A 24430-nucleotide genomic window follows, 5' to 3' on the forward strand; every position below is an offset into this window, starting at 1 on the left:
ATACCATTTTCGGGTCTTTTTTCCAAAGAGATCATGGAAAGGGAAGAGGGACCCACATGTACAAAAATATTTATAGCTGCTCTGTATGTGGTAGCAAGGAATTGGACGTTGAGGGGATGCCCATCAATTGTGGAATGGCTGGACAAGTTGTGGTATATGAATACAATGGAATACTATTGTGCTGTAAGAAATGATGAGTAGGAGGAGTTCAGAGAAACCTGGAAGGTCTTGCGTGAGCTGATGATGAGTGAGATGAGCAGAACTAGAAGAACATTGTACACAGTATCATCAACATTGTGTGTTGATCTACTGTGATGGACTACATTCTTCTCACCAATGCAATGGTACAGAAGAGTTCCAGGGAACTCATGATAGAAGAGGATCTCCAAATCCAGGAAAAAAACCAAATTGTGGAGTATAGATGCTGAATGAACCATACTATTTCTTTTGGTTTTAGTGCTGTTGTTTTTCTATTTGAGGTTTTTTATCATTGCTCTGATTTTTCTCTTATAACATGACTAATGCAGAAATATGTTTAATGTTATTATGTGTGTGTATATATATAACCTATATCAGCTTACCTGCTGTCTAGGGGAGGGGGGAGGGAGGAGAGGGAGGGAGAAAAATCTGAAATTGGAAAGCTTGTATAAACGAAAGTTGAGAACTATATTTACATGTAATGGGAAAAAATACTTTATTAATTAAAGAAATTTTTTAAAAAAGAAGAGGTCCAGCCACAGTGCTATGCAGAAATCCGAGGAGAAGGAAAGCACTTTGAGCTTTGGCTACAATGAGCAGGGGAAGAGTTGATCAACAAATGACACAGAGTGGATCACAGAAGATAAAATAGCCAATTTTGATTACATAAAACTCAAAAGCTTTTGCCAAACCAAACCAAACCAATGCAGTTAAAATTTGACAGGAAACAACTGGAGGAAGAAATCTTAGCATTAAGTTTCTCTGCTAAAGGTCTCATATCTAAGATCTATATAAAGAACAGGTTCAAATATATAAGAACAAGAGTCATTTCACCAATATGGTCAAAGGATATGAATAGGCAGTTATAAAAGGAAGAAATCCAAGCTATCAAAAACCATCTAAAAATGTTCCAACTCAATAATAAAGAAATGTAAGTTAAAGCAGTTCTGAGATTCTTTCTCACAGTCACCAAACTGACAAAGATGACAAAAACAGAAAATGACCATTTCTGGAAGGGCTGCGTGGAAACATGGAAACTGTTGGTGGAGCTTGTGAACTGTTCTAATTATTTTGGAGACAATTTGGAACTATGCCCAAAAAGCTATTAAACTACACATACTCTTTGATGCATTGATACCAGTACAGGGCTCATACTTCTAAAGGGATCTACATGTACAAGAGTATTTATAGTAGCTCTTTTTATGGTGGCAAAGAATTGGAAATTAGAGAGTTCTCATCAATTGGAGAATGGATGAAAAAGTTATGGTCTATGAATGTATTGTGAATTAAGAAATGATGGTAATTTCATAGAAACTTGGTAAGACTTGTATGAAATAATGCAGAGTGAGATAAGCAGAACCAAGAGAAGAATTTATGCAATAATATTATAAAGACAGATAACTTTAAAAGACTTAAGAATCAATGTAATGACCAACCACAATTCAAAAGTTCCCACAATGAGGCACACTACTTTATTCCTGACAGAGAAATGATGGATGGATACAAGGTACAGAACAAGACACATTTTTAGACATGGCCAATGGGGGAATTTGTTAGAATGTACATTTTCCTCTAGTTTGGTGTTGGAAGGAAGAGAGTTGGGAAGAAGAGGAGAGCTAGGGACATGATCGTTGAAAAATAAGAAGGAAATAAAAGTACCACTAAAACATTTCTAAATAAAATGAACAGAAGAAAGGCTAGAAAGAAATAGGCAGTTTTCAGAGTTACATGTTACATTTGTGATAAACTTAAAATGAAAGGCCAGTTACATATAATATTTTCAGTTTCATGTACAGTCCTCTTTTTCTGTTTTACTATATAAGTGGGATGCCCATTCTACTTGGTATGTGCTAAGGATAATTTTTTTAAAAGGAAAATTATTTTACAATGGTATGAATAATGGATCAGATTGAGAATAGGTTAGAAGCAGAAAGATCCATTAAGAGGGAATTACAGGGGCAGCTAGGTGGCGCAGTGGATAAAGCACCGGCCCTGGATTCAGGAGTACCTGAGTTCAAATCCGGCCTCAGACACTTAACACTTACTAGCTGTGTGACCCTGGGCAAGTCACTTAACCCCAATTGCCTTACCCCCCCCCCCAAAAAAGAGAGAGAATTACAGAAATCTAAGCAACGTGATGAAGGTAGGAGCCAGGGTAATTGCAATAGTAGTGTAGAAAGGATGCCAGAAATAGAATGGACAGAACTTGGCAATTAAGGAGTTGAAGGGAATGGGAAGAGTCAAAGATGACTCTGGACTTAAGAGCTTGAGTAACTGAAAATGCAACTGAGTCTTATTATCAGGGCATGGAGCAGATTTGGAGACGAAGAAGATTAGCTTGAGCAGATGCTAGCAAGGACTGCTGGTATTGCTATCAAGAGCAAGTTCTGAGGAGAGTTTGGGGGTCGAACTACAGATGTGGGTCTCATCTATATAGAGGTGATAACTGAAGCCAAAGGCAAATATGATATTACCAAAGGAGAGAGTATAAAATGGAAAAGAAGAGGGCTTGGGACAAGAACATGTTTGTTAGCCCTCTCAGGTCCACCAGTCATCTCCCAACTAGCTTGTCTTCATACCTACAACAAACTCCCTCATCTGCCCGCTAATCCCACATCTGCCTATTAATCCCAATCTACTGCTTCCATTTTTCAAAGTTTAAGGCAATATTCTTCTAGAAAACAATGCTCTAAGTTAAACCTACATAAAAGTGTACAAGAATATTTTCCCAATATGGCAAAAATATCTCTCTTCTGTATTTTCTATTTGTCAGTGTAGGAATGAAGGTTACCAGAGTTGACCTGAGGGAAAACTATAAGGTGGGTAAAGTTTGTACTCTAGCTTGGTGTCTTTCCTTCACTTCTCCTTTAGTCATTCTTTTCCTTCTCAGTGATTTACCCCCTCTCATTCCTTCAAGTTCTTGGTGTCCTGCTCGCTTTTTTGTATCATTGCTCCTCCTTTCATCTTATCAAACAAGAAAATATTTCATAACAATTTTACAATTGTTGATGGATTTCTTGTTGAACTTGCCTCCAGGCAATTGCATTTTTAACATTTTATTTTAAACTATGGCATGAATGGCTTTGCCTCTTCTGAGGACACTTAAGGCAAGCAGTATAGTGGAAAGAGTAGGGGATTTGGAATCAGAGGACCTGAGTTCAAATCTAGGACTCTGCCATTAAAACTACCTATATAATACAACCTTGGGCAAGTCACCTGACCTTTTTTTGTTTGTTTGTTTGTTTTGTTTTTTTATTTTTTGCAGGGCAATGGGGGTTAAGTGACTTGCCCAGAGTCACATAGCTAGTAAGTGTATCCACTGCGCTACCTAGCTGCCCCCACCTGACCTTTTTTGGGCTTAGTTTTTTCATCTGAAAAATGACTGGGTTAGACCAGCTTATCTCTAAAATTCTTTCCAAATATTAGTGTATATGGTACTATGATCCTAAGAATTTCAGGCATCAGAGAGCAGGTTGGGAAAGTATTTTGGAAGGCAGGGGCACAGAACCTCAGAACTGTAGAAGACCTCAGGAGTCATCTAGTCCAATCTCCTCAGTATGTAAGTGACACAGAGAAAGCAGGAATTGGGGAGGTTGCAATGGATGCCAGAAATAGAACAGACAAGACTTGGCAATTGAGTTGAAGGCAATGGGAAGAATCAAAGATGGTTCTGAAATTAAGAACCTGATTAACTGAAAAAACAAGTATTAAAACAATTGAGTACTATCATCAGGGCAAAGAACATATTTGGAGAGGAAAAGGAAGAGGAATAGATATTTTATATATAAGGAAATTAAGGCCCAAACTGGTAAAATGTTACTGGTTGTAGAGCAAGGATTCCCAGTCCAGTGTCCTTCCTTCCTTCCTTCCTTCATTTCTTTCTTTTTGCAGGGTAATGAGGGTTAAGTGACTTGCCCAGGGTCACACAGCTAGTAAGTGTCAAGTTTCTGAGGCCAGATTTGAACTCAGATCCTCCTGAATCCAGGGCTGGTGCCTTATCCACTGAGCCACCTAGCTGCCCCCTCAGTGTCCTTTCTATTATACTTCCTGTTGCATCTGAAACCACATTAGAGTCACATATATAGGCACAGATTTACTCCTTTTATAGTGAGTGCTTGGCAAGAAAGAAAAATCAGAAGAGAGGGTATTCTGTCCCTCCAGATGACCCCCTGATCCTCCAGGAAGAAAGAGCCAAGAACTGCCTGGAAATCTATTCCCAGAAGCTATTTGGGAAGTCTGTGCTCTGCCATCACCAGATACTTCTTGTAATTAACCCTCAAATCCTTGTTTAAATCCTACTTTCTCGATGAACAGGAGTGCTCCTACAGTACACAGAGTCTATCTATAAGTTAGCACTTAATTATATATCCTGCTTGCTCAATGTATGAAGCTTGTTTAGTCTCATGCCTCTAAATGGTCTGTTGGTTTCTTGAGGGTAAAGACCATGTTTTTTATTCACTGTGTCCTTTCCAATGTGTGCCACAGTAAATATCTTCTGGAGAACAGAACAGAGAGAGACATGGGGCCTCCATGGAAATACCCAAGGGGTAGCTAAAGGAAGAATGGGCAGGTAAGAAAGGGACTGAGGTCCCTTACCTTCATCCAGCACTTTTCTACAAGGTTACTGGCTCCACTGGCACTTCCAGAGTCACGCACTTTTAGATAACAGTCAACAGCGCGGCTGTACTCACCAGCCTGCTCCCATTGCCGTGCCTGCTCCACCAGGCCCTCCATACCCCTACAGAAGGGAAAGAGGAGTCTATGGTTAAAGAAAGCACATGCAAGGGGCAGCTAGATGGTACAGTGGATAAAGCACTGGTCCTGGATTCAGGAGGACCTGAGTTCAAATCCAGCTTCAGACACTTGACACTAGCTGTGTGACCCTGGGCAAGTCACTTAACCCTCATTGCCCCGCCAAAAAACAAAAACAAAAACCACCAAGAAAGCACATGCAGGGGCAGCTAGATGGCGTAGTGGATAGAGCACCGGCCCTGGAGTCAGGAGTACCTGAGCTCAAATCCGGCCTCAGACACTTAATACTTACTAGCTGTGTGATCCTGGGCAAGTCACTTAACCCCAATTGCCTCACTAAAAAATTAAAAAAAAAAAAAAAAAGAAAGCACATGCATGAAATGGGTGGGAGTGACTGAGAATGTGGGGATTGCTATAGCTTCCTGCACACCTCTATGTTCCTCCCCACCCTGCCCTTCCATTTTCTGGTGTCCTTAATGATGCATACCTGGCACCTTTCTTGGTGGCTTCCCTCTCATACTCCTCCTGAAGTGTCTCCAGCTGCCCAGGCACGTAATCTTTACAGATTCGAAGAGCATCACTCCAAAGTCCAGCTTCCTGTTAACAGTGTGTTCATGGGGGTTTCAAGAAATTTGAGAAAATAAGAAACAGTTGTAAGTGCCTCTCATCCCAACACTCAAAGTTCCTTTCTACCAGCCCACCTGATTTATTTTCCCAAGCCTTTTGGTATCTATCTCTCTCCTCTCATTTCTTCAGGATCCATCTGAAGGCACACTGGCCACTCTGAGCAGCTAGGCCCTTCTAACCCTCTACCCTCTCTCTGTGGCTTTCACTACAGCTCTGTACCTTGTAATAGTTGAGGGCCAGTCCTGGTCTCTGAGCCCGAAGCAACAGCCCTTCAGCTTTCTGAAAATCTTTTTCCTCTAAGGCTCCCCGGGCCTGCCCTACCAGCACCTCAGAGACACTGTCAGGGTCGTGAGCCTCGGCTACCCGTTGAGCTGCCTCCCAATCCTGGTTGTGGACAAACCTGTTCATAAAAAATCAGTATTACGAATTTAAAAAAGGGGAAAAAAAGTACAGGGTGGTGTCACTTGAAAAGATGGGGTATGTAAAAAGAGACTACATCCTGTGTGAAGGGCATCTAGTTTGTTGACATTAGGTATGAATGATGATTATGGTGAAGCAAAAGATCTTGGGGGTAGTTCCTGGTGGGAAATGTGAAGAAGTCCCATGGGAGTTACTTACATGAGGACTGCTTCTTTGGGCTTCCCTGCTCTGATAAATTCCGCTTCAGCCTCTTCAAACTTACCCTGTTCAGGGAGAGGAGAGGTGACACCAGTAAGGAGCTTCTAGGGATCATAGTCTTCCAGTGACATTAACTTAAGGATGCAGAAAGAAGATTCTGGGACTAGGGGATCATACCTCATCTTCTAGGTACATGGCATATCTTAGGTGAATCTCGGGGGTTTTGTGCTTGAGGGCAAGTCGAGCAAGTTCAAAAGCAAAATCAAAGGAGCTGGAACAAAGATGAAGATAAAGTTTGCTTACTTCAGTCCTTACATTTGCAAAAGAAAAACAAAACCTGAGAAATAATGGTAAGATAAATTAAAAAGTAAAGATTGAGACAAAAAATAAACAGCAGAGGTGCACAGGCATTACTACAAGGTGAGGTATGCTAGGCTTGAAGGACTGGAATGGAGAAGCACAGAGAAAGTGGATAAGATAGTATGTATGAGAAAGACTGCTCAAGCAAGAGGTCATCACACCTGATTCTTTTTCCCCCTTTTTTTTCTCCAAAATACACTTGATTCTCATGGCATTCATTTATAATCAGTGGGGTTGCCTCTGGTTTTCACTGGGATGGCCTCGGTAAACTAATGCTGTCTCTCACCCTATTATCTCCTGAGGCCCATCAATGTTACTATGAAACATTATCTGCCTTAAATCAAGTGACCTAGAAATGAATCAAATAGCTTAGTAGTTTGACAGCTTCTGCTTATATTAGTGTTATTCTCACTTGCTGAAGAAAAGTTCACTTTAGATCCAGTGGAAACACATTTTAGTGTCCCAGAAGGCTTAGTATAAATCTGACCTTGGAAGTTGATCCTCATTATTATTTTTTTTTTGGCCGGGCAATGGGGGTTAAGTGACTTGTCCAGGGTCACACAGCTAGTAAGTGTCAAGTGTCTGAGGCCGGATTTGAACTCAGGTACTCCTGAATCCAGGGCCAGTGTTTTATCCACTGCGCCACCTAGCCACCCCCGACCCTCATTATTAAATGGCTTCCTTCCTTCATTCCTCACCCTACCACAAAAGGATGTGCACCTGACTTGTGCCAGAATTACTAATGCTACTCCATGTCAATATCAAATTTAGTTCTGTGACAGACACAGAGAGGTACTTGGAGAGATAGAAACATGTAACTGCATCTACAATAAACTTTTTCCTTTCCCTTAGAGACAAAGTTCCTTTAGAGAAGAAAAAGGAAAGAAAGCAAGGGTAGTTTTACCCTGATGCAAGGTCCAGAGTCTTGTGGTTTGAAGGAGACACCATGGAAATGTTATTCAATTTTCCTGGCCAATCCTGAGATGCTCCTTCTACTTGTACTTTTTGGCTACCATTACACAAGTGGAGTCCCCTCCTTCCTCGGCTACCTGTCCATGAGGGTCTTCCTTGTCCTCTCAAGGGAGTTCCTCATTGTCCCCTCACCTCAGCCCAACCCTGCCTGGTACAAATATATGGCTCTGTAAGAACATGTCTTTCACAATATACAGGGCGAGATCACTAAAAGAAAGTCAAATTCTGAGTAACTGAAAAACCAAAAATGATCCTGGAAAATAGAAATTGAAATATATACATCTTTCCTCTCAGCAGAGGTGGGTGAGAAACTACTCATACTTGAGAATGTTGTATTCATTCACGGAAGGTCCCAATATCAGGTGTTTTTGCATAACTGTTGTACTTTGTTACAAGGAGAATTCAGTTTCAGGGGGGCGGGGACAAAGGTTTATTTTCAGAAATTTCTATGATGTAAAATAAAATGTATCCTAAAAACCTTATTATTAAGGCCAGAGGACAGACCTTTCCCTATCCCCAGGACATCCCTAAGCCCACAGTATGTAAGAAGTTGACTTAACTTTGACTTGAACCCCACAAAATGAGAAGGGAAAATACTCAGTTTCTTCCTGCTCCTCTTCTAGAATTCACTTCTAGACCTCTTCTTTACTCATTTTCTTCAATCCTAACTTCCAAACCTTTTTTTCTCCAGATTCATGAACAGTTTTTGTCTTATTATCATTATTATTGTAGCTAACATTTGTTTATAGACTATGTTAGGATTTAGAAAGCACTTTATAAATATTATATCATTTTGGCCTCACAACTACCCTGGGGGAAGGAAGGTACTGTTATTACCCCCATTTTACAGGTAAGGAAATGTTTAAAGCTGGTGACATCTTAAGGGAATCGTGTCATACCTTTGAGGGACAAATGGGAAGGGGATACTCCCCTGGTATGTGAGACAACTTCCAATGAGAGATGGGAGAAAAGGTTTAGGGTCTCACCAGTTGTCAGCAGCATGGTCAATGGCAGCTTCCAAGAGTCCTAGTTTGTTGAGTAGCCGAACAGCAGCCTCTCCCCCAAGACCTTTTGCCCACAGATAGGCCACATGCTTGTGGGCATTAGCACCTCCATGTGCTTTTGCCACCTGAAAGGAAGAACTACCTAGTGATTCTCTATAATATCTGATCCTCACCCCATGTACCAGTGCCATTCCTTCCCTACCCCCATCCTCTGATCCCTAATCTCAGATCTGCCTCTAATTTAGGATATAGATCCTTAGACAAGAATCAGAAGAAACTAAGCTATTTATGAAGCTGAAAATTACTGGATAGTGAGAAGGAGAAACAAATCTGCTTCTTACCCGGTAGGCTTCCTCCCAAAGCCCACTAGAACGGTACATATTCACAGTTGCTTTCCATTCCTGGGCTTCCAAGTAGTGATATTCAGCTTCCTGTAATCGGCCTTCAGCTTCCAGCTCCTGGGGAATGATAAGCCAATGTAGAGAGAAAGGGAGATAGATACAGGTTAAGGGAAAAATGGATTAGGATGGGGAAATGTCTCACCTTGCCCAGATGCAGATGGGTGTCACTCAACAGGTCTGGATGATGCTTCCCTACAAGGCGGATCATGTCATCATATAATTTGTGCTTTTTGAACATAGTAATGGCAAGATCTGGCTCTTCCACTGTCACATATAGCCTAGGGGTAGTGAAAACATTCTTTACGCCAGATACTTTCCCTCAGAACCATCCCCAAGAGTTGAGCAATAGTAATACAGACTTTTACATAGCATTTTCCATTTTACAAAATATTTTCTTTATCAACAACAAGGTAGATACTAACACTTTAGAGATAAGGGAGAGAAGCAGAGATAGCAGACATAAGAAGTGGAGGGTAAAATCAGTTTAAAGAAAGCTTGACAAATTATCTAATTAAATAAAGTCATACCAAAGACATTCAAGGATGAAAATAGAAAGAAGACAGAAGGGCAACTAGGTGGCACAGTGGATAAAGCACCGGCCCTGGATTCAGGAGGACCTGAGTTCAAATCTGCCCCCAAACATTTGACACTTACTACCTGTGTGACCCTGAGCAAGTCATTTAATCCTCATTGCCCCACCAAAAAAACAAGAAAAAAAAGGAAAAGATCTGCAAAAAACATTACAACTTTTCTCTCCATCAAGGATAGTGGAGCCCCACACTTGGACCCAAACCTCTCTGAGGTACTGACAGAGGAAGTACAAATGGTACAAAAGATAGGAACAGCAACTGAACTGGATCAAATACAAAAAGATCTAACATATAAATATAGGTATAAATATACATGGATCTATGCTGGACGTGATAAAATTATGAGGGCATTGGGGCAGTAGGTAGCACAGTGGATAGAGCACCGGTCCTGGAGTCAGGAGGACCTGAATTCAAATCCAGCCTCAGACACTTAACACTTACTAGCTGTGTGACCTTGGGCAAGTCACTTAACCCTCATTGCCCAACCAAAAAAAAAAATTATGAGGGCATTGAGGGGCAAATTTACAAGGTAACTAAAGGAAGGGAAGATAGCAAAGCTGTGGAAAAAAATCTAGGCCCTTAACTGATACCAAAAAAAAGGTGAAAGACCAATGGCTACCATGCTTGATCTTCCATCTAAGGACATCCTCGATAAGGTCACTAGTAGGGAACAATGGGGTTCTGGCAAATTGATATTCAACAAAGGAGCATATATCTAACATCTCATAATTGACTGAAAAAAGTATTCACTTGGAAGAACCAAACACTTTAAAGGCTCTTTTATAACAAGGTATCTCCCATCCACCTAACAAGTTGGTTCCTTGGAAGGTATAAAAGCCTATTAATGACCCCTTGATAAAAAAAAAATATCAGGTGAAGCACAGAAGGAAGAGATGTATCCTCTGTGATGGAGGAGGGTCCAGTGTACAGTCCAAGTTGAGGAGGAAGTCCCAGTGGATGGTGAAGTCCGCTAGATGCTGTTTGAGATGATATTATGTTGACTGCATAAAGCCCTAGGATGATCCAGTGCCCTCAGGAATAGATATGTAATCACTCAAAGGAGTTTGGCCTATCTATCTACACAGAAAGACCAAATGGATGAAGAATATAAATCCTATGGAACTTGTCCCACAGTGTTTATCTGGGAGAGACAGTCTGTATGGAAAAAGAGCTGGGCCCAGAGTTGAAGGGAAGGAGGAAAGTGGGCTGGATTGCCATGGAGACAGTGCAAAGCACTTTTACTGACCTCAAACTTCCAATAACAGTAAAGGCACATCTTTTCAACACAAACATTTTACTAGTATTTCTACATGTAAGCAAGACCTGGAATACCACTGCTGCTAAGGATGGCTATCACATAGAGGGCAATAGAAAGGCATATGATAGGCGTGAATAGGCTGTAACACATAACTAGGGAGGAATTTTGCAGAATGGGATTAAAGGATGTCATCAAAAAAAAGTAGGCCAGAAAGAGACAATGAAGTGGTCATGTGGAAGGAGTGAGGGCTGACTTATGAATAGTCTAAGCAGCCTCACAGTGTGGGGAAAGAGCAAGGAGGGCCTGTAGAATGTTGAGTAGACCCCTTGTGGCAAACTTTTGGGAGAAGATGGATGAGTCATGTAGGATGGTTAGACATGGACAGGTTGCGTTGTAAGACTATGTGAGGGGACTCTGGAATCATTGAGATCATGGATCTATTCAAGGACTTGAACAGAGAAGGGAACTGAGGCACAAAGAGGTGAAGCTGACCTACTTATAGTTACAGAGCTATTACATGCTGGAGTCAGGAATCAAATGTAGGTCTTTGGCTATATCCTGTTGTCTCTCCTGAGATGGGACACTAGACTTCCCCTTCTCCTGGATGCCTCCTTCATTTCTTTTCCCTGAGCACAGCATAATAGATGGAAAGCTGGACTTTGAGTCAGGAAACCGGGGGTCAGATGCCTCCTCAGATACCTCTCTGTCTGACTATGGGGAAGTCACTTAACTTCTTGCCTCAGTTGTCTATTCTCTAATATGGGGCCAATATCTGTACTGTTTATCCCCAAGGAATGCTGTGAGAGACGGGTTTGAAAAGCTTAAAGAGCAACATAAATGTGACTTGTTAGTATTATCATTATTTCATATTCTTGTCTTTCTTTCCCCCCCTTACCTCTCCGCCTCTCGGTACTTCCCCTGCTTCTCCATCTCCTGAGCTTGGGTAATGTACAGCACAGACACATCCTCGGGCCTCATGCATTTCATTGCCAACTGTCCAGAGATACAGAACCATGAGTAGTCCCTTAGGCCAAAGGGAGCAATCTGGCTGGTGTGCTCCCCCTTGGAGAGCTACTACTTGGGGACAAGGGAGACTAAAGAGTATGTGGAAGAGATGAGAAGCCAGGCATGGCTTCTGTGAATTCCACAGAATTCTGTGAATTCACAGAACAGGGACTATAGCCCTTCCCTAAAACCATAACAGGTTTGCTGAAATCCTCACTTCATATTCTAAGATTATTTCAAGGAAGCCTAACATTTGCCTCTGGACTACAAAGAGTGAAAAGAATAGAAATTTCCTTTTTCTTCTGCAGGGTGGTTCACAGATTCCCTGCATCATTGGGAAGTGTGTGCTCATTCCTCACACCTTTGAGATTGGAGCAAAGTCACCCATTGGAACTTGGGATTTCAGGAGAGGAAGGTCAACCCCCACAACTGCCATGGCTTCTCTCTCCATCTTTTCCCTTCAAGGTAATAAGGACGAGAACCAAATTTGGTTCCTTTACTCAATCCTCTCCCTGCTGGAGACTAGTGGTTAACCTGATCTAACATATAGAGTATTCTCAAACAGACATGGGGCATTGTTAAGTGCTCAGAGAAACATTACTACAATGGCAGTCCATTCCTATTCCCTCTACCTTGTGTGCTTGCTCCCAGCGCCCAGCCTGGGTATACATGTCAATGGCATCTTTTGTCCGATCTCCTTTGGTATACAGCTCTTCTGCAATCTAGAAAGGAAAAGTGGGAAAAGCATAAATGGTCAGGGTAAAGATTTGGAAATGGCTGAGATGAGAGGGCACCAAATATAAGGTAGGCTTAACTGGGAAACTGACTGAGAGAGACTGACATTTTCTTACTTGATACTTCGGGTGGAGGTAGAAAGATAAGATGAGGTTATAAGGAGGGCACTAAGGTGTTTTCCATCTTATATACATGTAGCACAGAAGAGCACTAAACAACATGAAGAGAAGTACAAGGGGAATTCACCTCATATTTTTGTAGTGTAAAGCAATACACCCACATTTGCACAGGAAGGGGGCTAAGGTCTCACTTTACACTTCTTGAGGCACTGTAGAATTCAACTTAAATAAGAGTGGCAAGAACACTGCACTTGGAGTCAGAAAACCTGAGCTTGGATCCTGATTCTACCACTTACAAGACCTTGGGCAGTCTATGTAACTTCTCTGGGTCTGCTTTCTCATCTGTAAAATGGGAATAATAATATTTCACATAAAGTTATGGAAGGATCAAATGAGATAACACAGAAAGCACATTGGAAGGAATCACAAAGTGCTATCATAATGATGACTATGGGTTCATTATTGATCAACTGTTCCTCTAAGGCTTCCTATCGCCAAAGCTCTTAGGTCACGGTGTGGCGAGGGGTTTTGTTTATTTCTGTGGGGAGGTTTCTGGGCTGATCCTCCTAACAAGCACTGCTGGTGAGGTAGGGAGGGAATGGCACCATTGCCTCTCAGAAATACTGTACTTTGTGAGAGGTTGTGCTGCTGGCCTTGTAATGTCAGGTGGCTGACTCCTCACCTCATATTCCTGGAGGGATGCATAGTGTTGGGCCACACGAGGATAGTACTTGGATGCAGTAGCCCGGTCCTGCAGATCTAAGATATAAATTGCCTTCTTCCACTGACGGGCACCAAGAGCAGCCTCAATTGACTTGATGGAGCACCTGACATTTAGGAAAGAAAGGATGATATTAGATGAGGCAAAGAAAACATGTTCAAATATGAAGACAGACATAGGAGAGATAGTCAAGGGCTCTTTACCATTTAAATTGTCAGTAAGTGTGGAAAGAGGCTATCAATAGATCGTTCTGTGACTTCTCAGACCAAAATACCCTTTCTTGGCTACCACTTTCCCCCATTAAAAATGTAAACTCCTTGAGGGCAAATAATTAGCTTATTTTTGTGCTTTTATTACCAGAATTTAGTATTTCAATTACCATGTATATAGTAAGTGCTTAATGTATGCTTTTTTATTAATTCATTCAGGTTGAAGACAGAACTGTATGGTGACAAGCACAGAAGGAAATTCTCCAACCTGGGCTCTTTCTTGTTCTGGGACCTGTTTTCTTTCATCACTTTGAATGCCCATTTAGTTGCCCCTGCAGAGCTCCTATGTTCCACCTGTAAACCTTTGGTCTCTTCTTCATACCTGGCTTCAATATAGTGATTGATGGCAGCATCAAGCTGCTTCTGTTGCACCAAATGGTCCCCCCATCCCTCTTCTAGCCGCATAACCTCAGCTGGGAATGCCATGCGGGCCAACTCCACCGCTGCCAGGGACAAAGAAAAAAACACAGCTCAGACTTTCAGGGTTCAGGGCACAGAACAGGAGAAGAAAATGAAGGATAAGGGAGGATGGTGAGAAGTGGAAGAATGGGGGAGAATTGTAGGCAGTCAACCCAAAGAAGAAAATATGGGGGCCAGTGAAGGGAAGGAGTGTATATATGTTATATATATATATATGTGTGTGTGTGTGTGTGTGTGTGTGTGTGTGTGTGTGTGCAGTTATATAGTTGGGGGCACTGTTACCTTTCAGAAATGCATTGCCCTTACAGTAGCACTCAAGGGCCCTCTGTGGATTCCGGATCTTCTCAAATAGATCTCCTGCCTGTTAACATATACAATGTTAATACAGGGATACAGGCCCATGGCCTGATTCTTTTACTCTCTATCCTGATGTTTGTGATGTGGGAGGTAATTCTTTAACAATAATAGCTTTAAGGGGCAGCTAGGTGGTGCAGTGGCTAAAGCTCCAGTCCTGGATTTAGGAGGACCTGAATTCAAATCTGGCCTCAGACACTTGACACTTACTAGCTGTGTGACCCTGGGCAAGTCACTTAACCCTCATTGCCCCGCCAAAACAAAAACAAATCAGACCAAGGAAGACTTAGACTATCGATCATAGAGCACATCTTTGGTGAGTGCAGGGGGATTGGGCCCCAGGAACCTAGTGTTGTTGATTACAGGATAAAGTGTATTTGGGGAAACAGGGACTAGGAAGTTTGTCTTACCCTCTCAAACAACTCTCCCTTGATAAGGGCTGAGGTGATGTGTTCCACTAGTTCAGTGTTGGCCAGAAGTTCCTCTCGAGCCAAAATCAACCGAGCAGCTTTGGCAGGAAGTCCAGCCTTAAGGTAGAGGCTGATGGCAGCCAGCCCGTCACCCTGGTTTTCCTGTAATTCACCTGCCCTTTCTTCCTGCTGTGTATCCATCAGCCACTGATAATAACCCCGGCGTAGCTTCTCCAGGGCAGGGTGACCCTAGGTGTAGAGGAGAAAGATGATGAAAGTTGGCATGTTTATACCCTCAGGATCCAGAATGCTCCAGCTCTCTCCTACTCTCATTAGGTTCAACTATACCCCTACTTTCTGGTATTATCTACAAGAGGAGAAAGTTTCTGAAGTGAGGTGAGAAGGGAAATATACTTCTGAAGAGGGCTGTGGAAAGAGCAATTTATACCTTGGCCTCGGCCACAGCAATGCATTCATCCCAACGGTGCAGTTCTTGATACATGGCCATAGCTTCCTCAACAGCATTCTGAGAGATCAGAGGGAAAGGAAATGTGAATAGGAAGAATGTATAAGGATTGCTGATCAATCTCCTGGCCCTCCTCAGCTGGACTGGCCCAAGAGTCATTACAAGCACAGTGAATTCACTTTGACTTTCTATCACACACACTTACAAAGCCAGCATTAACCATGCAACATTTCCCCAAAACTCACTCTTTCCAACCTTTGGGTAAAAGAAGTTTGTAGCTGTTGCTTTTGCTTCTCTACCACTGTTTCCTCACCATATATAAGTTTTCCTCTCATCTCTCTAAATTACTTATCCATATCCATGCAAACCCATTCTATTACCTGTTCCAGGAATATCATTTCTGCTAATTTGTAGTTCTTCTCCAACATGGCCAGACGTGCTCGGACCTGATAGAAGTCAGTTCCTTCCCCACCCTTCGAAGGAAAAAGGAGGCAATAACCACAGGTGTGTGCAAAACAGAAGCATGGGAGAGGAAGGAGAGTATAACTGGATGTCACAAAGAAGGCTACAGGGTCTTAGAAGCTAAGGGATTAAGGCACTGAAGTTTGTGACAACTTTGGGGCTTAAAGGCCAAAAGGATTGAGGGAGCTATCCCAAAATAACTGGTTGTCTCTTAGCCAGGGGGCGGTAAAAAGTAAAGGGATGGGGAGCAGCTAGTTGGAGCAGTGGATAAAGCACCAGCCCTGGATTCAGGAGGACCCGAGTTCAAATCGGCCTCAGACACTTGACACATTAGCTGTGTGACCTTGGGCAAATCACTTAACCCCCACCACCCCACAAAAAAACAAAAAGTAAAAGGATGACCAGAAAGCTACACATCACAAAGTTAAGAAATTAGGAAATCAGAGTTTGAAAGACTGAAAGGAAAAAAGACTGAAAGGATCAGAAGGCATCTGATACTTACATATTCTCTGGACACCTGGTCTGCAATCTCATTGGTCTCATGTAGAAAACGAGCTTTAGCTACATGGCCCAAAGCAGAAAAGCACCTGGAAGAGGGTGGAGCATGGCAAGGTGTAAATCTGGGTGGGGTTGACAAGAGCTGAAGAGCTAGTGAACAAGTGAGGATTGCAAAAATGTAAAAGCAAGAATAGTTCCTAACCTCAAGAAACTTACAATATTAGTCTGCCAGGGTCCTAGGAAGGGATGCACCAAGAAGAGACTTTAAGGAAGGACTGGAGCACAGTTCTACCTACTTGCCACCTGCCTTTGCAGTCCTCCAAACTTTCAGTATCTCAATGACTTACCTCTCTGCAATATGTAGCTGTCTTGCTTCCAGTGCCAGTTTGCTTAACGTCTTCCACATTGCCTCTGTTTCTGGGGTCATTTCCAGAGTCTCCAAGAATGCAGCTGCTCTAGAAGTGGCACAAGGAATCACCACAGGGTTAGAAAACACAGGACATGGAATACTAGAACAGGGAAATTGGCCTTCGATGGCCCTCCCTCTCCCTGAGCCACTCTTCCTTAGGTTTAGCATTACTAAAACTGGGTTCTTTTTTCTGCTCTAGTTTTACCCCTGCCTCCCTGTGTCCCTGCCCCATCCCCTCACCTGGTGTAGTTGCCGTCATCAATGGCAGTCCCAAATTCAATAAGCCCCTCATCCAGTGTATAGGCAACAGTCGTCACACCTTCAGTCACCATGACTTCTGTCTTTCCCCCTCCCCGTTCCAGACTCACGACATCACCCTGTGGATTACCCCCAGTCAGGTTTTGGATTCATATCTCTTCTCTGGATTAATCTCCTATTAAGAGACTAGGCCTACCCTTGTTCACCTCCATTTTCTTTCACTCTTGAGGAAATTATGTTAATGTGATTTTCCTGGGTCCTATCCTAGGCACGGCATTTGTTTTTGTTTTTTTTGTTGTTTGTTTTTTTTGCAGGGCAATGGGGGTTAAGTGACTTGCCCAGGGTCACACAGCTAGTAAGTGTCAAGTGTCTGAGGCCAGATTTGAACTCAGGTACTCCTGAATCCAGGGCCAGTGTTTATCCACTGTGTCACCTAGCTGCTCTGGCATGGCATTTCAACATCTAATATGTGCTATTAAGTCCTTGGGCTAAAGTGGGATCCAATAGGCAAAACTACACTGATGTCTAACAGTAATGGTGCCAAGTAGCTCTATTAGGTTTCAAGGCACTCCTTGTCTGCTACCTTTAAACATGTTGCTGGCTGCAAGATTACCCTGAAGGTATCAGTCAGGATATTCTCTACTCTGTGTACCTAAGCAAATCTAGAATTCTTCAAGATTTCTAATTTAGGGAGGTAAGCAGTACTGAGGAAAAAGGGGTCTGAGATAGCCTGGACCAAACTAGGATTCCACCAGATGAATCAGAATACATAAAGAGGTAGATCTAAATATAATTTATCTAGGTAGAGTTCTTCTAAACTACAAGTAGACTCTCCAAACTGGCTTTATGTCAGTCTGAAGAGCAGGCTGTGGTGGCTTTGCAGTGTGGCACAGACTACTGCACCATACTGCAGGACCCTTCATGTTTCCCTAAGGCTCTCTCTATACCTCAGCTGAAAATCATGAAAATTATAACTAATGTATACCAAAATCTGAGATGACAATTCCCTAGAGCACCTGACTTAGCACAATACTAGGTTGTCCTTGTCAGGCACTGTTGCTGAAATTTGCCAGGCCCCATCATACCCTAATAGAGGACATGGTGACCCTCTCAGGCGCCTCAATGTTGTACCATACACACAAGCTGTTCCGGTTCTGAGCTACCAGCACATCACTTCCTGGCACCCACTGCACATAGGAGCAGAAATTCAGGATCATCGTCTTGGAGCTGCTTTCAATGTCATACAAGTGCAACTGAGGAAAGGATAGGTAGAAGAAAGAGAATCAGTAGGAAATGCAGTGAGGGTTACCCCACAATGGGAACAGTAGTTGGTAAATAATTGAGGATTTTTGGGTGAACGTGATTCTCAGAAGAAAGGGTACATCTAGGCAGGCACATACCACCCCTCAAAGCACTCAAGTCGCATCCCTTTTCGTCCATTCTGATATGAAATACTCTGGTTCTGGGAAACCAGGAAGTCAGAAAGGCATGCAGTGAGCATGCTCTTTAACACAGCACAGGCCCCTTATGACCACTGACCCACACTATGGGAGCCTAGACTGATGACAGGCCACACTGATACTTCCAGATCAGCCCCAGAAAATCTGCTGGCTCCAGAATCATAATAGGTTCTGAGCTCATGCAACATGTCAAAAAGTCTGACCATTAAGATTTGTCTTTCACTTAAGTGAAAAACTGTCAGATTATTTCTTTGCCCTCTATGTAGAACTTTGAAATTATGTTATACCGCACTGAGATTCATCAGAGCAACCTAATTTAAGGTGTGAGTTCATGAATTAATGAGGGAACAAAAGGGGAATTTTCTTACTAGTTACTTTAACTATCGTACTGATGTTGGAGCAGGGATAGGTGAAAATCAGTTAGGCAAAGAGATTAGGACTTTCAATCAAGGGTAGGAAGTTCCCCAATGATAAAACTCCTAAGAGAGCTGGTATGCACTGATGACTGACACCCTTTCCCACCTGCTTCTTGCTGCTACAATATAGTGCTACAATGATGGCAATTGAGGGATGCTGATCACTCAGGCAACCTGACCCAGCCCTTTCTAAGCCATCCATTGATGAGTGGTTGGTGTACAGAGGAAGCAAGAAGCAAGTCACCAGGTAGCAGCAGCAGCATCAACTCAATGGCCCTGCCTGCTCTTCTAGAGCATTCAAATACTACTAGCAACATCTGTACCATGCTTCCTGTAAACTGTGCCTGTGGTTACTGCCAAGTGACCAGTCCTGAAGCCCAGTGTCTTACACGAAGTTTCCGGTCCCTGAAGAGCAACTTGTGTCCAGTCTCATTGAGCTCCAACCAGTCCACACGGCTGTCATGGCTGATGGTACCAATGTTGTAGCCACCAACCAAGTCCACTGCAGAATGGAGAAGAGGGATCATGAAGGGCTTTTGGAACCATGGAACTGACTACTGAGTATCAAGACAGTCTGGAAAAGGTTTCAAAGGAATAATAAGGTAGGCCTCAGGAATTCTGCACTTTCCTAAGGTACATCACATGGTGATGTGACATTATTTTGTTAGGATGCTTAAGATGCTGGCTCTGTTCTGGAATTTCAGGGGTTGAGTTCAGGTCTTTAGTGGACCCAAAGAGTCCAGGTTAGTCTAAAGAATATAATTCATAGGGGGCAGCCAGGTGGCACAGTGGATAAAGCACTGGTCCTGGATTCAGGAGGACCTGAGTTCAAATCTGACCTCAGACACTTGACACTTACTAGCCGTGTGACCCTGGGCAAGTCACTTAACCCTCTCCCCCCCAAAAAAAGAATAGAATTCATATCTGGGATTCTTGGCTTTAGGGGAAGGGAGAATTCTTTGTACATCTGGCCTCACTCAGACCTCTAAATCAGAGCAGAGCTAAACTAGGAGAAGCTCAAAAGAGATCACCCATCCTGACCTGCCCTAAACAAGATGGGGAATGTAGATGGACACATTTTAGCAACTTATATTCTAAGCTAAGTTGCTTGAGGTCACCAAGAGGTTAAAGTGACAGCCAATATGGGTCAGAGGTTGGTCTTGAACCCAGGTCTTCCTAACTCTGAAGCTGGCCCTCTATTATACCACAATGCCTGAGATACAAATAAGTATCAATAAACAATACATTAGAACAGACTGTGATAAGAAAAATACTTTACACTAATTTTTGTATTTAGAGTTTTAAGGTTTGCAGGACAGACAGCACAAAGTATTATTATCCTCATTTTACAGATAAGTTCATTGGGGTTCTGAGTAGTTAAGTATAATGTGGGTGCCCAGTATGTTTGTTTGAATGGTGGAATGCTCTTACCGATTGCAATAGTCTTAACATCAATGAGATAAGCCAGCTTCTTGTTCTCTTCCATTCCCCGTTGCCGTCTCTCATTGATACGGACACTTTGAGAAAAGAAATGGGGTATAAAGTTTAGGTATTTGGCATCTTGATGTTGATTTTTCTTTTTTCGCTCAGACCTGTGATTTCAGTGGGCTAAGGAGATGCAAGTGACAAACTCTCTTTATAATGAAGATCTGTACCTTCTCAGCAACATGCGGTCAAGTGGAGTTTCCTGGGACAGCGCTTAAATAACTTGCCTAGAATCACATATGTTGGATCAATTTGAAGGTTTTCCTCATTACAAGGTCAGCTCTTTAATCAAAACCCCAAATGCTCTTTATATTTGTCTAAGTTTTTGCAGGGGGGTGGTATGTGTGGGTGTTGGTCTTGATTGAAGGGATAAGAGTCACAAGTCAGAGTGAAAGTCATCCCTGACAAGGCAGAGTCTCTGGGCCTCACCTGATCAGGTGGGGGTTCATGAACTCAGTGCGCACAGAGCCCAGGATGTCATTATTCCCATATTCCACTAGAGTCAGTTCCCCAGCATTGAAGATCATGCAGACCTAGAAAGGAGTGACACCAACATATTAACAAAGATTTCATTTCAGAAAGAAAAAATAGCAGTGTGGCATCCTGGAACACTAATTCTTGCACTGAGAAGCTCACAATTTTCTCTTTGCTTCACTCCTCTACTTAATCATCTCTCTGCCCCACCATTATCTTCTCTATTCACTGCCAGGTCTCTTGCTTGGAAAGACTGAGATAGTCAAGAGGATGGCGAACCAGGCGGTCTGTAAATTCAGCTCTACTCACATTCTCATTTTCGAAGAAATACTTCTCATTGCCGCCAGATCCCTGCCAAGCCACCTGCAATGGGGAAAGATAAGAAGACTAATCAAAACATGAATCCAAGAGGCTGGGGTGTGGTGAGGTGTGTGTGTGTGAAGAAAACAAGAAGATAACAAGAAGGAGACCAGTAGTGGGCATTATACAATGAGGATCCAGTGGCAGATCTTATTCGGTTCTCTTGGTTTCCCTCTCTTCTACCTTCTATGTGTCTACAGAGTCCAAAAACAGAAGCAACATCATGTTTTTCAGGAATCTCTCTGCCCCAAGCCCCTGAGCCTTCTGTGTTTCAGTTCCAGACCTTTAACACTGAAATGATTAAAACCAGATCACCTAGAATCAAAATGTCTCGAGTCTAAAGACTTTTCCCCACCTCTTATTCCTCAGGCATTCTGAGGAATGGATTCCTATCACCCATCCAAGATAGCCCCACAAATCCTACATCCTTGGTCCCTACCTCACTGAGTCGATTGGTGTTGAGGTCTCCTAGCAGCAGTGTGTCTGAGGTATGGGCCACCAGGTATCTCTCCTTGCCCAAAATCTTCACCTCCTCTACCTCATACCCATAGTGAGACTTGAGGACCACACGAGTGCCTGATGAAAGATTCTTCACAATCACCTGGGTAGGAGGCAATGCACAGAGAACTACTACATAGAATGTTGAGAGCTTAAAGAGGCCCTAGAGATTATATAGTTTAACTCCCTCATTTTATGGATGGGGAAACTAAAATCAGGTACTAAGTAGCAGAGCTGGGATTTGAACCCCAGTTCTCTCTCAGTATTAGATCAGTACTCTTCCCATTACAACACACTGCCTCTCTCTTAAACATTTCATTCTAGGAGAGGGGTCAGCATCCTGAACCCTACCCATCTTCTCATCCATCTTGGCTTTTCCATAAGCACAGGTCAGGGCTGGTACTGATTTAATGAGGAATTGGGAATAAAGTCAGTAGAAGAGAATGTGAAGGGAACAAAGGGTTGATATGGCTCAACCTAACAACCTACATAAATATCAACTTCTTTTCCTTTTACCCTCTACTCTACAATCTGGCTTCCATTCATCACTCGACCAAAATTGCTCTCCAGTTATTAACAATTTCTTAATTGCCAAACCTAATCTCAATCCTAATCTTTCTTAAACAATGCATTTCTTGACACTGTTGATCACTCCCTCCTCCTTCATATTCTCTTATTCCTAGGTTTTGGGGATACCACTATTTCCTGGTTCTCCTCCTGCCTGACTGACAGCTTCTTCTCTGTCTCCTTTGCTGGATCTTCATCCAGGTCATACCCATTAACAGTAAAGTGGCCCATAGGACACTCTTCTTTTTTCCCCTCTATATTATTTCTATACTTGGTAATCTTATCAGCTCTCATAGATTATGCTGATGATTCTCAAATCTATTTATTTATTTCTAACCTTTCTGCTGAGGTGTAGTCTCACATATCCACTGCTTCTTAGATATGCTGAACTAGATTTCCTGAAGACATTTTAAATGCAACATGTCCAAAAGGGAACTCATTATTTTCCACTCAAAATCCTTCCCTTCTTCCAAATTTCCCTATTACTGTTTTTGTTTTTTGGTGGGGCAATGAGGGTTAAGTGACTTGCCCAGAGTCACACAGCTAGTGTCAAGTGTCTGAGGCCAGATTTGAACTTGGATCCTCCTGAATCCAGGGCCGGTGCTTTATCCACTGCACCACCTTATTACTGGTTTTTTGGTTGGTTTTTTTGTGAGGCAATTGGGGTTAAGTGACTTGCCCAGGGTCACACAGCTAGTAAGTGTCAAGGGTCTGAGGCCAGATTTGAACTCAGGTCCTCCTGAATCCAGGGCTGGTGCTCTATCCACTGCGCTACCTAACTGCCCCCCTATTACTGTTGAAAGCATGCCATCTTCCCAGGCACCCAGGCTCCCACACTAGGTATCATACTCAACTCCTTGCTCTCTCTCATCCCCCATTTACAATTTGTTGCCAAGGTCTGTCACTTTTACCTTTGTAACCTCTCTCACATAGGTTCCCTTCTCTTCTGCTACCACTTTGGTGCAGTCTAGGCATGCCTAGACTGTTGTAATAAACTGCTGGTTGGTCTGTCTGCCACAAGTCTCTTCCCACTCCAGTCTATCCTCCACTCAACTGACAATGTGATTTTCCTAAAGCATAGGTCTGAACATGTTACCCCAACTACTCATTAAATTCCAGCGGCTCCCTATGACCTCCAGGATCAAATAAAAACCTTGTTTGGCATTTCAAAACCCTTCATAACCTGCCCCTGTTCCCTTTTCTATTTTTCTTTTCTTTTTCTTTTTTTGCAGGGCAATGAGGGTTAAGTGACTTGCCCAGGGTCACACAGCTAGTAAATGTCAAGTGTCTGAGTCCGGATTTGAACTCAGGTCCTCCTGAATCCAGAGCTAGTGCTTTATCCACTGTGCCACCTAGCTGCCCTCCCTTTTCTATTTTTCTTACACCTTCCTCACATATACTTTGATCCAGTAACACACACTTCCTTGCAGTTCCTTGAACAAGACATTCCATCTCTCAACTCCAGGCACCCATGCCTGGAATGTTCTTTCTCCTCATCTCTGATTCCTGGCCTCTCTGGTTCCTTTCCAGTCCCAAATAAATGCACACCTTCTACAGAAAGCTTTTTCTGATTCCTCTTCATTCTTGGTGCCTCACCTCTTGATTATCTCCACTTTTTGTCGTAGGAAAGAAATGGTTAGAGAGGCAGTGTAGCACAGTGGATAAAAAGCTGGCCACACAATCAGGGAGATATCTGCCACATGCTGATTGTGACGCTAGACAAATGACCTGACCTCTAGGTACCCTGGGTAACTCACTAAGGCTATCAGTTGTATCAGTTGTACAGGCATAGAACTGCATTGATTGAGAAAATGTGATTGAGAAATTGATTGATAAAATGTGTCACACAATGGAGAGCCCTAAACCAATTAAATCACAGGTTGGCAAAAAAATCCCACAAAACAAACAAACCTAGAAACAAAATGCCTAATAATTGGGCAATAGTTAAACAAATGTAATGGAAAAAAAAGAATGTTACTGTGCCATAATAAATGGAGATCATGAATAGTTTTGAGAAACATGGGGAGATTTCTATGAACTGATGCAGAATAAGTAAGCAGAACCAGGAAAACAATATATACAATGACTATGATAATGTAAATGAATTAACAAAACCAAACAAAAGAGAACACTGTATAATGATAATGACCAAGCCTGACCCTGCAGAAGAGTTGAACAAATTCACCTCTCTCCTTCTTTGCAGAGGTGGGGGACTTTGAATATGGAATATTGCATATATTGTCAGACAAGGTTGATGTGTAGGT

The 24430-nt window shown here is 42.6% G+C and overlaps 1 protein-coding gene across 1 annotated transcript in view; it reads right to left on the minus strand.

The window, feature by feature from the left end:
* IFT172 (intraflagellar transport 172) overlaps positions 1-24430 on the minus strand; it is a 47699-nt gene that overhangs the window by 11310 nt on the left and 11959 nt on the right. The window contains 25 exon segments of the mRNA XM_043983243.1: positions 4795-4936; positions 5438-5547; positions 5797-5977; positions 6196-6260; positions 6373-6466; positions 8514-8656; positions 8873-8989; positions 9075-9210; positions 11676-11773; positions 12418-12507; positions 13322-13466; positions 13952-14072; positions 14332-14410; positions 14814-15062; positions 15262-15339; positions 15660-15752; positions 16244-16328; positions 16587-16694; positions 16889-17025; positions 17992-18159; positions 19172-19284; positions 20214-20299; positions 20697-20800; positions 21051-21104; positions 21541-21702. Of these exon segments, the coding sequence (XP_043839178.1) occupies positions 4795-4936; positions 5438-5547; positions 5797-5977; positions 6196-6260; positions 6373-6466; positions 8514-8656; positions 8873-8989; positions 9075-9210; positions 11676-11773; positions 12418-12507; positions 13322-13466; positions 13952-14072; positions 14332-14410; positions 14814-15062; positions 15262-15339; positions 15660-15752; positions 16244-16328; positions 16587-16694; positions 16889-17025; positions 17992-18159; positions 19172-19284; positions 20214-20299; positions 20697-20800; positions 21051-21104; positions 21541-21702 (2958 nt within the window).

Source organism: Dromiciops gliroides, chromosome 2, assembly GCF_019393635.1.
Source record: "Dromiciops gliroides isolate mDroGli1 chromosome 2, mDroGli1.pri, whole genome shotgun sequence".
NCBI lineage: Eukaryota > Metazoa > Chordata > Mammalia > Microbiotheria > Microbiotheriidae > Dromiciops > Dromiciops gliroides.